The sequence below is a fragment of the Nylanderia fulva genome, unplaced genomic scaffold (assembly GCF_048542155.1).
Source record: "Nylanderia fulva isolate GAGA-0341 unplaced genomic scaffold, ASM4854215v1 Scaffold20, whole genome shotgun sequence".
Taxonomy (NCBI): Eukaryota; Metazoa; Arthropoda; class Insecta; order Hymenoptera; family Formicidae; genus Nylanderia; species Nylanderia fulva.
This window is the reverse complement of record NW_028190264.1, coordinates 118677-135640: the sequence shown is the minus strand read 5'-3', so window position 1 is coordinate 135640 and position 16964 is coordinate 118677. Positions and strand designations below refer to the sequence as shown.

General features: G+C 31.0%; 1 protein-coding gene across 4 annotated transcripts in view; it reads left to right on the top strand.

Annotated features, from left to right (window-relative positions):
• The window catches only part of how (protein held out wings), a 46455-nt gene that overhangs the window by 23259 nt on the left and 6232 nt on the right, over window positions 1-16964 (top strand). Inside the window, exons 2-7 of one of the 4 annotated variants that reach the window (XM_029320040.2) lie at window positions 2271-2404; window positions 5431-5547; window positions 7086-7226; window positions 7918-8017; window positions 8947-9249; window positions 15344-15547. In XM_029320040.2, the coding sequence (XP_029175873.1) occupies window positions 2271-2404; window positions 5431-5547; window positions 7086-7226; window positions 7918-8017; window positions 8947-9249; window positions 15344-15429 (881 nt within the window). In that variant the 3' untranslated portion in view covers window positions 15430-15547. Of the gene's footprint in view, window positions 1-2270; window positions 2405-5430; window positions 5548-7085; window positions 7230-7914; window positions 8018-8946; window positions 14482-15343; window positions 15548-16964 lie in introns of those variants that run through there. The other 3 variants (XM_029320039.2, XM_029320038.2, XM_085482375.1) reach the window with 3 other exon arrangements.

Sequence of the window (16964 nt, the reverse complement as noted above, 5' to 3'; positions counted from 1 at the left end):
ACTTAAATACTAATATATGTTCAATTAACAAAATAGTAATTTAGTTGAACGGTTTCGAGCTAACAATTTTTTCCAGTGTATATATTTTGCTCACAAATTGCGACAATTACAAATTAAAGTTGATCTTTTATTTAATTGCGATTTTACCATGAAAGCAGAAGCTACTGAGTAATTGATATAATTGACATAAATTACGATTAATTGAGTTTTAAAGAATTTTTCGACATGTATCAGAGATTTAAAAATGTTAACATTTTTAAATCTCCGATACATGTCGAAAAATTCTTTAAAACTCAATTAATCGTAATTTAAGTCAATTATATCAATTACTCAGTACACTTATTATATACATACGTACATAATTATACATGTATTTAATCATTTATTTATAATTTATATATAAATATTATATATATATATATATATATATATATATATATAATATATTTATATAAATTATTGTTTATATATTATATATTAAAAATATATATTTATATAGGAGAGTTGTAATATATTTATATATTTTAATATTTAAAAAATTTTTTATATATTTTTAAATATCTTAAAAATATTTATAAAATATAATAAAATAAATATAATAAAATATAATAAAATAAAATATAAAATATAAATAAAATTATTTAAGCTAAAATTAAAAATATTAATTAAGATAAATATGAATGAATGAATGAATGGATTAAAAAAAAACTCCGGGAAATAAAAAGAATTGATCACTCGAGTCCCTTTCTGGTCGCAACTTAAGGAGAAGCTTGCCACGCCCAGATTCGCAGCGCCCCGTTATTAGCGCTGCATTTGACGCACGGGTAAGTTACGTACATACATAAATACGTTCGTGAGAATGCATGCCGTGCATATAGAGGTATGCAATGACACGAAACGCGCGCGCACACGCGCAGTTCGCTTATGCAGGCTCGCTTTTATCGCGCGTATAAGGACCGACCGCGTCACGTTATTTATCGAATGAAGGATGCACGCGGTTTCATTTCGCTTCGTTTCGTTTTCCTCGATGATATATGTATAACTGCCTGCTGCTCCCTTCCTTTTCCCGGGGCAGATTCATCGGAGAATGACTATTCGAAATCAACTTGAGATGTGCTTATTCTTTCACGAGATCTCTTAGGATCAATCAGCGATTTTAATTAAAATCCCGCTGCACATTTATCTGTGTTTCTATCTCCTTCTTATATATTTTATTCATACATATAGAATTATACGTGTAGTTCATCATTTATTTATAATTTATATAAATATTATAAATATTATATAATATAATATAAATATATTATAAATATTATATAATATATAATATAATATATTTATTTAAATTATTATTTATATACTATATATTAAAAAATATATATTTATATATTAAAAGTTTTTGGTGTCATTTATATATATACATAAATAATAAAAATATGTATATCTGCATCTTAATTGGAAAAATATTTAATGAATTATCTGGAATAATGTTCAGATAATTTGGTTTAGAGTTATAGCAGATAAAAATATTTAAACAATAAAAACGATAAAAGTTTACAAATAAAAGTATGAATATATTTCTATATTCCTTTTATATACAGTTGAAAAATTTGTGTTAAATTTAACAGAGTTTACATGTCCCAAACAATCCACAGAAATTTTTATGTTAATTGTTCATTTATAATATATGTGAAATGGAGACACGAATACTGTGTTAATATTTTAATACAAAATAAATACAAGATTTCAAGTAATTTAAAATAAATTTTGTATAAAATTAACATAGTTTTAATGTAAAAATTAACTAAAAATATAAAATAGAAATCAACATTTTATTCTATAAATGTTGACAGATAAATCTTGCCACTAATAAAACAGAACATATTTATTGTGTAAAATTAAAAATAGATGCACATTGTGTTATTTTTACATCTTTTTTTAGTTGTTTTAATAATTTAACATTCCATTAACACAACAGCAATATATTAAATCAACACACATGAATATATTAAATATTTGACATAAAATTCTTAACAGGGACCGTTTTTAATAAGAAAACACAATTTTTTATTGTGTATGTAATTTACATTTTTCACAACTGTGTTTACATAAATGGTCTTTATAAAAATAATAAAATTATCTAGATGAATCGTCATATGATTTTATCTTTTAGATATTTTTATCTCACTTTTCTCTAGCGATCTAGCTAATTTAAAAATCCTCCAACACTGGGACTATATTAATCTTTTCTCTCTCATTTCTTGTTACAGAGATCGCAAAGGTGCGGGCGAGTCTTTTTCAAATCAGCGGAGTGAAGAAGGAGCCGCTCGTCTTGCCGGAACCCGAAGGCGACATCACGACTCTCACAGAGAAGGTCTACGTACCCGTTAAAGAACATCCAGACGTGAGTATCATGACGTATCGTAGGTGCATATCATGTGCTGTTGCACCAGCGGTGCAACGTAAGCTTGGCGTGTTTCCCGGATTATTTTTTCACTTAAACAAGACTCAAGGACCTTAGATACCGAGTTAAATCTTTTCGAAATTCGGATCTTTTAAAATATTCTATATATATAACCACATATAATTGTTATAATATATAATAATAGTATATCGTTATAATAATTGGTATAAATTAATAATATAATATATATTAAACATTATTATATATATTAATATATCTTAATAGTATATCAATAGTATAGGAATAGTATATCAATAGTACATCCATAGTATATTAATAGTATATTATGATATGTACTATTATTAATATTAATAATAGTATATATATTATAATATATATTAATTATAATAATATATATTATATAGTAATAGTATAATATAGTATATACTATATAGTATTAATATATACTATATAGTAATAGTATAGTATATTATTAATATTATACTGTTACTATATACTATGTAGTAATACTATATAGTATATACTATATGGTAATACTATATGGTATATAGTATTACTATATACTATATAGTAATAGTATAATATATTAATAATATATTATTGATATACTATTGATATATTATTGTTAATATTAATATCAATAATATTATATCAATATACTAGTGTTCAATAATATTATTAATATACTAATGTTTAATTAATATAGTATATTAATAGTATTATTAATATTAATAATAGTAGAAATATATATATATATGCATATAGTGATCCTGTTGAATCTGAAGATTCTCTCCGCGTGTTTCTTCAAGAGAAACTTATTTCTTTAAAACAAAATTTTTTTACTCGACATCGCATATTTTTCTCGTGGAGGAAGAAGACTTCTCTTGCTCGTCGATCTCGAGACGAGAAGTCGAGCGATGCACCATCGAACCGCCCGAATGTTATTTCTGTAACGCCCGAAATAGGGTTCGCGCCAAAGAAACGACTCCCTTTCCTTCTCAGCCACGTTTCTTCGTCTCGCTTGCACGCGTCTCTCCCACTGCGGCTCATTGAGACGTAATAACGAGGTCGTGTAAGCTTATTAACCCTTCGAACGCGAGTGTGCTTAAATTTTTCCCCTCAAATATATACGCATTCATTTATTCTTTAATTAATTTATTCGAAGGGCGAGTTCTTTCTCTCATCTACGCATCATTTTTGTTTTCTGATTTTTCATGATTTTCTTTTATATTTAATTTATTCGAAGGACGAGTTCTTTCTGTCTTGCATATGTACAATTTTTCTTTATTTTTCTCCGATTTTTTCCGATTGCTTTTATTCGTTATTTAATTTATTTCAAGGGAAATTCTTTTTCTCCTTATACGTGTAATTTTTCTTTAGTTTTTTTCGATTTTTCACGATTTTTCTTTATTTAATTTATTTGAAGGACGAGTTATACGCACAATTTTCCTTTTCTCGATTTTTCACGATTTAAAAAATTTTTTATTTACTTTATTTGAAGGAAGATTCTTTCTCTCTTGTACATGCAATTTTTCTTTTTTACCTTTTCCGATTTTTCATGATTTCTTTAATTTATTTGAAGGGCGAATTTTTCTCTCTTATACGCAATTTTCCTTTTTTCCCGATTTTTCTTTGTTTTATTTTATTTGAAGAATGAATTTTTTTTACGCGCAATTTAAAAAAAAATTTTGCACATTTTTTTTTATTTAATTTATTTAAAGTGTGAAACGCGACAGAATGAAAATAATTAATTACATCCATCTTATCAGCGCGTAAGAATTATCTAAGACGGTGGCATCCGCGTTTATTAACTCATTACGGATGCAATCGATCGATCGATCGATCCGTTATCGCGACATGTATACACGATTGGCTTTACTCAAGAGCTTACACGCCCATCGACTCGATAACTCGCCGATTATCGAGCAGCTGATTTTACGAGATTGGTAATTTTTTTCGCTAATAAACCGCGCGTTATCGATAATTAAAGAAAATGCTTCTGTACGCATTCGCGATGGCTACCTTATCACTCTTATCACTTGAGGTGGTTGCATAAAATAAATAAATTTACCTTGTAATTATTATTTAAATTATTTTTTATTTATTATTTAATCATTACATTTTTATATTATTTAATTATTATATTTATTTTATTTTTATTTAATTCTATTCATTTTATTTTAAACATTTTTTTCTTTTTATTTATTTCTATTTATTTTATTTTAAATATTTTATTTTTATTTACTTCTATTTATTTTATTTTAAATATTTTATTTTATATTTATATTCTATTTTTATTTTATTATATTTAATTATTATTATTATTAAATAGATGAAAAACAATTTTTAGAACGTGTGAAGAATCTTTCAACTCTCTCGTCACATCTCTAAATTTGCATCTCGACAATGAAAGTCTTCTCTCTAAATACACGATTATTTTTATATCGAAACGATGAAGATATTTATGAGATATTTTTTCCGAATATTTTTGAAAAAAAATGTGCCAGCAGCGGGCTAAAGAGCCGGATGATTCACCGTCTAAATTTACTCTCGCCTTTATTTACCGGGATCCAACAATGAAACTGGATACCTCGCGAGGAACAAGTCTTTTTTTCTTCACGGTTTTACAAGCCAGGTTTCTGCGGATTCGGCACGTGAAACTCGAATGATACATATTTATTTTCGAGTGTGTTTATTATGTTGCGTGTTGCACAAACGCATGCACGAGTGCAAGCGCATACATGTATATGCACATGCACATATAATTCGTCCCAGACAGAAGATCATAATGATTGCATAAATTTAGGAAAGTGATCTTGAAGTGATCTTGAAGGCTCCCGCATTCTGCGTTTCCTATCATTATTATTATTATTATTATTATTATTATTATTATTATTATTATTATAATTAGCGAACGGATATAATCCGATGAGTTTAATTAGAGTCGAATTCTTTTCTCAGCGAAGGCACGGAGGGATTCAGCTCGTTATGTCGTATGATTACAGTTTAACTTCGTCGGGAGGATTTTGGGCCCACGAGGCATGACTGCGAAACAATTGGAGCAGGAGACAGGATGTAAAATCATGGTTCGCGGAAAAGGGTCGATGAGGGACAAAAAGAAGGTAAGAACGAAGGGGGAAAAATCGATCGTTCGAAGGCTAAAGTTTCACGTATCAAATTTCACATACTTTCGGCGACAAAAAGATTCCTCTAACATTCATTGCAGGGTTGGGTAATGACTAGTTAATTATTTAAAAGGTATTAATAGCTTTTAATTTAGCTTAGTTAATTTTAAATATATTAATTTTCAACTTCAACTACACTGTAAAAAAAAATATGTAATATATTACACAAACATTTGTAAAATTACATAAATAATAAATGTAAAATTACACGATAAATAATAGAAATGTTTACCTTTTCATTATTTATCATGTAATTTTTCATTTATTATTTATGTAATTTTACATATTTTTTTTACAGTATAGTTATTTTTGACTTTATAAATTTTTATTAACTTTTTTCCCAAGTTAAATTTTTTTATCTCTGAATACAGTTATTGTTTTTTTATAAGTTGTAATAAATGTATTATTTTTAAATTAAGTATTATTAATTTTTATATTTATTTGTCATCAATTGTAATTACCAAAAAATATATTTTGATATAAAAATTAAACATTTTTTATTATTTGTTAGTATCAATTTAAAAAAAATTACCAAACAAAATTCTAATTTAATATAATATAATATAAATCTTTTTAAAAATTAACTTTTGCTTAAACTGAGTTAATTTTTTGTTCATGCAATTTTAACTTAGTTTTAAAAAATCATTAATTTACCCAACCCTGATTAATTGTAACTCACACGTTAAACTTAAGCGCTGTATTTTTTCAAGCTGCATGTGGTAGACGAACGAAATGTTTTCTCGTAAGTATATAGATCAAACTCCGTTTAATTTGATGTGAATACGACGTATCTTTTATTTTCTCTGTCTATAAATATATATGTTTATTATTATTATTATCATCATGCATCTGTGTGTGGTTAATAAAAGTCCACGTTTGTTGATGGAAGTTTGTCAGAAATAAGGATATAAACAAAAAAATATACAATATATTTATTTTCGTAGATATTTTTGTAATGTAAATATATTAATATTAATATATATAAATATATATTGTATTATAATAATTGTACAATATTTTGTTTCTTTTAAAATATATCATATATTATTACATTAATATATTATATTAATATATTATATTATATATTAACATTATATATTATATATATATTATAATTATAATATTAATATAATATGATATAATATAATATATTCTCTTTTAAAACATTATATTATACATTATTATATTAATATATGATATAATATATAATATACAAATATTATATATTAATGATATAATAAAAAATTATAATTATATATTATTATGATTATATAATTATATATTATATTATTATTATATTAAAAATTATTATTTAAGTTATATTATATCTGTTCCTTATTTTTTTATTTTTGAAGAATGAAATCCTTTATTGATCGCAAATTGATGTATGCGTGTGTGTGTATTCACGGGCGAGATGAGCAGATTGACAGTCGGTCGCATGCTTGTATAAAAATTGCGGCGTGTTGATTACATAGGAGGAGCAAAATCGGGGCAAGCCGAATTGGGAACACCTGACGGACGAGTTGCACGTGTTGCTCACTGTCGAGGACACCGAGAATCGTGCCACCTTGAAGCTCGCTCGTGCCGTCGAGGAAGTCAAGAAGCTTCTCGTGCCCGTGGTGAGAAAGTTCCAATTGCATTATATATCTCTTTCCTCCTTCCTAGAATAGAGACAATAACAACCGCGAGCCAAGATGAATATAAAAAGAGAGAGCTCTCTCTCTGTCTTTCGCGTCGAGAAATCTTGTTAGAAAGTTTTTCTTTTTTTTCTCTTCGCTAGAATTTTGATGACACTTGAAATAAGTATGATTTACAGTCTATCGAATCTTCCTGTAATATTATATTTACCATAGGATTTTTTTCAGGAGGGAGCGTAATTAAATTGTTTTCAACTTTTTTCAATTTTATTTTATTTTATTTTATTTTTTTATATTAAATATATAGAAATATATTCCAGTGTTTATTAAAAAATTATTTACATTATTTGCATGAATTACAATTTATGTCAATTTTTATTTACAAAATTTACATGAATCACAATATTTGAAAGAACCACCCACGGTGGTTTTCCGCCAAAAATCAATACAATGTATTAATCAAATTACGAGGACACGCTTACGTGCTTCTAAACTAAAAGCGATCCCGTATGCGCCTTAATTATGTAACCTGCGCTTTCACATGTAAATGAACAAGATCTGTACAATAGAGATAGTGGCAAAAGTGCCTTTTTTTCCCCTTCGTAAGATGATAATCATCATTGTACCTCCGGTGGTGTGTTGTTCTGACGGTAATGTCGATTGTTAGCAGGCTGACGGCGAGGATGAGCTAAAGAAGAGGCAGCTAATGGAACTCGCCATTATCAATGGGACTTACCGGGATTCGAACACAAAGGTTGCCGCCGCAGCAGGTACCGTTCGTAGAACTTGTCTCATTATGCATATTTTTTATTATGCGCTTCTACAATAGAGAGAAAGCCAAGGATTTTGGATGAATTTCGTACATCCGAAGCCTCCATTCGAGAAAAAAATTTATTTATTATTTTATTTATGTTTCATTGTTCTATTTATATTTAATTAAAATGTATATATAATCTTATCGTATCGATTGCATTTATATTTAATTATATTAATTGTATTTATATTTAATTGTATTAATATTTTAATTGTATTTAATTTAAATGTATACAATCTTATCATATCTTATTGCATGCAAGAAACATAATGATTGCATTTAAAAAGAGAAATATTAAAATGGAATAATAGAATTATATAATTAATTATAATTTTATTATATTATATAATATAATTCTACATTATTTAATTATATATAATTATAATATTATATATTATATAATTATATAATAATGTACAATTATATATATTATATATTATATTATATTATATATATTATATCATATAATTATATAATATAGTATACAATTTATATATAAAATATATTATATAATAATATAAAATGTCTAATATATAATTATAATATTATATATTATATAATTATATAATAATGTACAATTATATATATATATATATATATATATATTATATATTATATATATTATATTAAATAATTATATAATATAGTACGCAATTTATATATAAAATATATTATATAATAACATAAAATTCGTAATATACTTAATTACACAATACAATTAATATAATTATCTTCAAACACGTGGTTACAACCCCATATTCACAGCTAGTTACGGATATATTTGCCACTCGATGCTGGAAGCAGCTTCCGCTGCTTCCGGGTGGAAGGTAGACCTCGGGGGAGTCATGGGAGACCAGAGACATCAGTATTCCTCGTCTGTTGCAGCCTGCGACGAGGAATGGCGGCGAGTGGCCGCCGCCGCGGCGGCGGAATCGCAGCGCCTGCTGCCTGGTCTGGCGACGCCGATGCGGACCCCAAGTGCGCCCCTGGGTGCGCCGCTGATCCTCTCGCCCCGGATATCGGTGCCGACGACCGCCGCCTCCCTGCTCAACGGCTCCGGGCCCCCTGGCTCGCTTCTGTCGGCCGGTGACCCTCACGGGCTCATCTACACCCCGTACGCGGATTACGCCAACTACGCAGCCCTGGCCTCGCCGTTGCTCACCGAGTACGCCACTGCTGATCATTCTGGTGGGTTGTTTGCTCGTTGAGTTTCTTCCGTCGCGAGAGGGAGAACCGCCTTCTCTCTCTGTCGCCTCTCTTTAATCAAATGGAGAACGTAAAAAACGCGAGAAGCGACTTTATCAGGAGAGGCAGAAGGAACGGAGCCGTGCGCCTTTATTCGTTATTATTATGATTATTATCTAGAATTATCTATTATTATTATTGATATTATTACGTCGCGTACGGCACGTCATTGTTGATGATGGTTGGTGACTCTCTCTGCTTCAGAGACGCGTTTACACAACGGTGGCTGTTTTTTCTTCTCTTTTTTTATCTTGTATTATAAGTGTCGTGTGATTAGACGAGCAACGAACTGTTAACAGCAGTGAGATTAAGAGAAAAAAATTGATTGTCGTATAATATAGCGATTCGAAGTCGATTGTTATAGTCCAACTGCTGATTTTACTGCTAATTATTATTGTCGTGAGAAACTGCTCGTCTAATCCAGTTTTTAACTCAGTGCCAATTTTTATACGTCACACGTAAATTGTAAATTCGGAAATTAAATTATTATTATTATTATTATTATTATTATTATTATATACAACGGAGAAAAAAACGGGATTGAATAATGTAACGTTATCGTGACACTCCGATAGCGATCGACGTTCAGCTTCGCGAAACGTGACAGCAACAAGATTTGATTAATACACGTCGGTTTGCCGGGAGCGTCACCAATAATATGTATAATAATACATATACAATCGCGTATATTTTAAGACGATATTTGTTAATTACGAGCTGGTTGCTCTTGTAGCTGTTAATTGTTATTATCTACATCACAAACATATCGTCATAGTTTTCATCATCATCATCATCATCACCGTATCATTTTCTCTGTCATCGTCATCATTGTCATCATCATCTCATCATCATCATCGTCATCGTTTTCGTCGTCATCATTTTCATCATCATCTTGTCATCATAGAAGTTAGCGAGTGAGGATAGCTTAGAGTATAGAGCACAACCGAAATCAGTCATTTACTAGTCGCGTCCAGTTCAGATATTAATAATTACGTAAAAGCCTTAGCGTGTAATGTATGCACCGCCTTCGTAATAATTGTGTCACGAAGATTCAGGGTTATCACATAGCGATATCAGAGCGGCAAGAACGCGAGACGGTCGTATTTGGCAAGATTTTATCAGGGACAGTATAGGAAAGGAGAGAATAAGGATGTATACTCGTGCAGGTGGATGATGTAGCTGTACTAGTCCGAAAGTTGTTTTTTTTTTTTTTCACATAGAATCGCACCGTTCGTCAGCAGCCACGTGTTTAGCCGTCTGAAATGTATCTTTTCTCCTCGTGTTGCTTTTAGAGGAATGCACGGTGTACAGGAAACGTAAAATATTCTATCTGGTCGAATGAAGACGTTTCCACTTTAAGATTTTATACATATACATACAAAGTTTTTCCTTGTTTTTCTTCTTCTTTATCTTCCACAATAAAGAAGACTATATTAATTTTTAATCATTTTTTTTATTAATCTTTTAATAGAAAATTACTTCAGATTACTGGATGGATTTTAAAATCCAAATTGATATCGCCGAGTTTTTTTCCTTCTTTTTTTTTTAATATTTCTACACATGTCAACCAGATAAAATATTTTTGTTCTCTTGTAGATAGTCATAGTGCCAGGGAGGTCGCGAGTGTAGACTCGGTCGTGCTCGGGAATTACAGCGTCGTTGTAGCTAAAAGAATTCGCAATAGGGATACGTAGAATTACGCGAGGAAGGTCCTTTCCAGTCCTCACCAGAGTATCCAAAAGACACATCCCCCAGCAGAGTGGTACGAGTTGATACGAAGTAGTCTCTGACGCACTTGATACTTAAACGAACGAGAGACTATCCGAAAATGCAATAAACAGTCTTCTTCATTTTTATATACATATATAATGTGAAGACTATTATTACATTATATATAATCGGAAGTCCTCTTCAGACCGTGTCTTTCTTTTTTTCCGACATACAAAGGCATCCAGTTACCCGGTAATGAGTGATCGCGTGAAAAAGGAAAGCTCGATGGATAAAGGATACAGTTTTTATATAAATGTATGCAGTTGAAAAATTTGTGGTAAATTTAACAGATATCACATGTCCCAAACGGTCCACAAAAATTTTGTGTTAATTTAACATAATACGGATATGTTAAATGGAGACACAAATACTGTGTTAATATTTTAACATAAAACTTCAAGTAGTTTAAAATAAATTTTGTGTACAATTAACATAGTTTTAATGTAAAAATGCATTTTAAAAAATATGTTAATTTTTAGATTTTATCATCCCTACTTATATTATAAAATAAAAAATTAACATTTTATTCTGTAAATTTTAACAGAAATCTTGTCATTAATAAAACAACATATTTATTGTGTAAAAATGAAAATAGATGCACATTGTGTTATTTTTACATCTTTTTTCAGTGGTTTTAATAATTCAACATTTAAATTCAATTAACACAACAGCAACATGTTAAATTAACACATGAATGCGTTAAATATTTAACACAAAAATTTATGGGACCGTTTTTAACAAGAAAACACAAATTTTTCTACTGTGTAAGATCTTTCGATGGATTTTCTTACGATTTTCTAGACGAGGGAGATCCGTAATTACTCAAAGCAGTAATCAAAGGCCATTCATTTTGTTGTAGCTATTTTATAAATGTGCGTATATATACATATATATATATATATATATATATATATATATATATATACATATACACGTACGTTCGTGTGTAAGTATTTCAGAGAATATATATATTTATTGAAGTATATATTTAGATTATATATACAATAATGTTGTATTTTGTGTAATATAGGTTTTTTTTAAAAGAAGCTTTCTCTCTTTAGAGTTCGAAGTTAGTATAGTTTTGTAGTTTCGATGAAGGGATGTTTGTCGTTTAGACTGTGTAACTTGTCGCAGCTTAGAGACACGTTTTTTCTCTCCTTACTAAAACAAATAAATCGATCGTTTTAGGGCGGTGATGGTACATTAACCGAACTTTAGTCCGGCGTTTCTTTTCCTTTTCTTTCTCTTCGCGACTCTTGTTTTATTTTCTCTTTTTCTCACGACAGCTTGACTCGAATTACGCTTACCGACGATCTTAACTACAAAGTACCACTAGAATCCCAAATCGAGAGATATATCCCTCGGGTTGATCTAACATACGACTAAACAACTAATAAACTCGATCCGTCCACCTCTCCTCCTACGAATTAAAAAAAACACTCACTCCGCATTGTTTCTCTCTTAAGCGCAACATTACTCGTTCCGTGCCTCTTTTAATTACGTAACTCTTTGCAGTGACGACTCTAGGCGATGTAGTGAATAATTACGCGAATCGCTTAGCGCGACGCTAGTTAATCTTGAAAAAAAAACGGGAAAAAAGAAGAGGAATATTCGAGATATAGTAGCTCTTTAATTTTTCTGTTTTATTCGGAGAAGACGATTAATTGCGAGTTTAAAGTCAATCTCGAGACGATCCGTCATTATTGATGACCAATTGACGGCAAATCGAATTAGCGAGGACTTTATCCTCGGACAGAAATTGAAATCTATCGCGCGACACGCCATATACAAAACAGTTGTTACAATGGCTGGTGATAGCTGATAGGTCTATACAAATAAATATACGTGTACGTAGGATTTTTTTTTAGGCGAGCAGACAGAGTATATAGGTGGAGGGAGAAATATACCCCAGGGACCAAACCAATATTTTGAGGACTGATGGTTCTAGTGTTTACTTGTAGCAAGTTCAGAGATACACAGATATAAGACTATGCGTTGAAAAGTATTCAACTTTCTTTATTCTTTTTGTTCTATTTTTCGGTTGTTTTTCTTATCGCCCCCGCAACAAAGGAGAATCGAATGACGATTAGTTAGCGCATATATATTTATACGGATGATTATTATTATTTTATAGACACGCAATACTCTTTTGATGGCATAGTCTTTAAGTAAATATTAAAATTCGACGCGCTTTGCAAATTATATATATATATATATATATATATATATATATATATATATATGTATATATAATATATACATATATATACACATACTATATATCACATTATATTATTTTATACGTTTATTTAATTTTATTTTTATAAAGTTTTAGCTATTATATAGATATATATTTATATATGAGGTTTAAGGGTCGAGGCAAAATAGATAGGATATAATCTCAATACTCATTGTTGTTAGGAACGAGTAGAATGGTTGCATACATTTTAGCTTACATGACAAAGATTTACCTGATTTTTCTCGACAAGAATCAAAAGTGGGGTCTTCTTGAAAGCGAGAAGGAACCCGGTGTCAAATAGGTTTTCTCAAGTATTTAATTTTATATACGTATATATATACACGCAACATATACATGTGTAAAAATCTCTCACGTACCTATATGAAACGTCGATAGTGAAGGCGAAATATATTTGTAGAGATATACATATATGGTAGGCTTTTAATGAAAAGAATATAAGTATGAATATAAGTAAGTAAGTAAGTGCGCGTCTCCGACAAAAAGCCGTATCTCGCTTCTCGTGAAAATTTATGTGAAAATATTTCTAACACAGAATTTTTCAGGGACGCACGACTTCTCTCATTGATATATAATACAGTATTCTTACAGAGTGTTAAAGAGCCTAAAGATTACGACCGAACGCTAAGCTGCGAGGAGACGAGCAATTATATGTCATCGAAACTCTAGGAAAATCAGCTGTCCTATCAATGTTGAGATATCTTTAAGTAACTCGAAGTATCTGTAAGAGATTGTCAACAAAGATTTTCACACTAAGTAAATACTATTGAAGCTGAAGCAATGTATACAGTCTCTGATTTAGCAACATTCTTATTATAAGGCTCCATGTTGGAATTGTGACGTCAGAGGCGAGAAAATATGTTGAAAATTCTTAGATGTTAGTGAAATAGCACTCCAGATGGCTTTAATGAATTTTCGAGATATTTTAAAAGTGTGCTAAAGCAATCTGAAGTGTAGTGTTTCATCGAAATGACATCTAAGAATTTTCAGCGTGCGTTTTCTCGTTTCTGACGTCACAATCCAACGTGGCAAGGATCAGTGTTTGTTGTTATCTAAATAAAATTACATATATAGATGATCATCTAGATGGAATTTTGGCGTCATCTTATCTTTATATAAATAATAAAAATATATATTATCTATATCTACATCTTAGATGAAAAGTGTTATCTTTACTAAAATGAATAATTATCTAGAATATAATATTCAGTTTAAGTTTAAAATTATAGCACAAAAATACTTAAATAATTTATCTTTATAATTTTATCTTTTATCTAGCTAGATTTAAAAGAAAATCATCTTCATCTTATTTAAGATGAATTTACATATTTTCATCTCAGCTTTATCTAGCTAATCTTAACATCATCTAAGCACAAACACTGGCGAGGATCTAGGAGCCTTAGAAAAAAAATTAAATTTGCAGTATCTCTGAAAAATCCGGCTTATTCAAGGATATCTCAATATTGAATTACAGTGTCTCTCTACCCAAGTAGCAAAGTGACGTCATTAGACGTTCAATGACGTCAGTTTGCTATCTAGGCACATATTCCATGTTGAAAGCCAAATGTCAAGCATTTAGTAGCTTCTCCGTGTTAGTTCACCCTCTTCTTCCTGAGGAAGACGGAGATGAAATCGTAACTTCGTGGCTCGGTCGTGGTCCGTAGGCGACAATCATAATCCGGCGGTGCTGTTACAAATTGGACGAAGAGAAAGAACCTTAATTCTGGTATAAGAAAAACCTGTCAAATTCGTAACAACACCGGAACCCGTTGCATACTAAGAAGAAGATTCGAGAGAAAGATTACGGTAATAAATATTCATTGAAATGTCTACATCTAGAAAACATCTCTTCTTCTTTATGAAACGGGTCCCTCGCCAGGGTGTGTCGTTTGCATTGATAATAAGCGGCAAGATTCTAGATTTTATAGGCGAACGGAAAGTGACTTTCGACGTTGGCTCTCGGTCGCATATACATGTGTATACTCATTTCTCTATGTATGTTGGCGACAGGCGCAGCGGCGGCCGCCGCCAAGCAGCGTAGACACCTGGGTCAGATCCGCGAGCACCCTTATCAAAGGGCCGGCGCTCTCTCGTGAACACACAGAGACAGCGCGAGTATACAAAGAGAGAGAAAGAGAGAGAGGTAGAGCGAGAAAGAGAGAGAAAGTGAGAGAGAGAGAGAAAAAAGCACTGTTCTCGCGCCAACGCGGAAAGGTTAGTGTTGTCTCTGCACAGACACTTCATTAAGTTCTCTCTTTTGTCCTCTTTTATACTTTTTTCCACCATCTTCATCTTTCTTGCAGTCTCGACGTCTTCAGTGATCGGAACGCTTCATGCACCTATGGATTTATTCCTGTCTTAAGGTCCAAAGGTGATGATTCATGTTGTCCTTGAAAGAATACACCTGATAGATGAATTATAGGTGTATATGCAAAAATAATTATATCGTAATAGCATGTTATTGATTATTATTGTATATATATCATTAATTCTTAAATAATATAACGCCTGTCAAAGTAATTTTTAAATATATATATATATATATATATAATAATAATTCAAGATTCCTGATGAAGCGTCCCGATCATTCTCCGATCAGCGATTATTTATTATATCGCTTGATACCATTTATATTATATGACGAGATCCGCGCAAACACAAACGCTCCGGCCCAGGTAGCAAATTGATGTCATTAAACGTCAAAATTGACGTCTAGTGACGTCATTCGACGTCGAAGTGACGTGCGCTTGCTACCTGGGGGCTACGTGTTTCTCGGCCGCGTGTTTTACTACACCCGGGACGAAAATACGTGCCTTTTATACGGACACACGTGTACGTGTGTCTCATCTCTCTCGGATGTCAGTTCTCGGGAGAGCTTTTTTCACTACGAAGTTGAAGAAGAAGATGATGCAGCAGCGGTGTTGTGCCTGCGCGCCCTCGTCCTGTGTACCTGACGCCGCACCGATCTACATCGGTTTTGTTTCTTTTATTATTATCATCGAATTGTTTTATTTTTTTCTCTTTTACACACTTGTATTCAGGTAGCAAACATACGCCATTTTGACGTCAATAACGTCATTTAATGTCAAATGACGTCATTAAACGTCAATTGATGTCATTAAATGTCAAAATAACGACATTAAACGTCAATTGATGTCAATAACTGTCAAAATGACGTTATTTTGACATTTAATGACGTCATTTGACATCGATGACGCCATTGAACGTCAAAATGACGTCATTGTGATGTCTGATGACGTCATTTTGCTACTTGGGTATATAGATACATACGCGGATATCTTGTACTTCCGGTATAAGAGTATATATACGGAAGAGTTGATTAATGTCGCAGTATATACATATGTCCCCCTACCTCCGAGAAATAGGTCGTACTTTCCTCAGAACAACCTGCAACAGAGTGGAAACTTTCATTAGCCATAATAGTCGAGGTAAAGAAAGGAAGAGAGCTGAGGAAAGAGAGATTACATATGGGTGGATCGAGATGCGTGGGACGAAAAGAGAGAGAAAGAGAAAGACTTCTTCTTTCTTAGGGGGATCGCGAGTCTTCAAGATGTCCGGGACGTCGAAATTCCGTGAAAAATTGAAATTGCTCTTTCGCCGAATAATTATT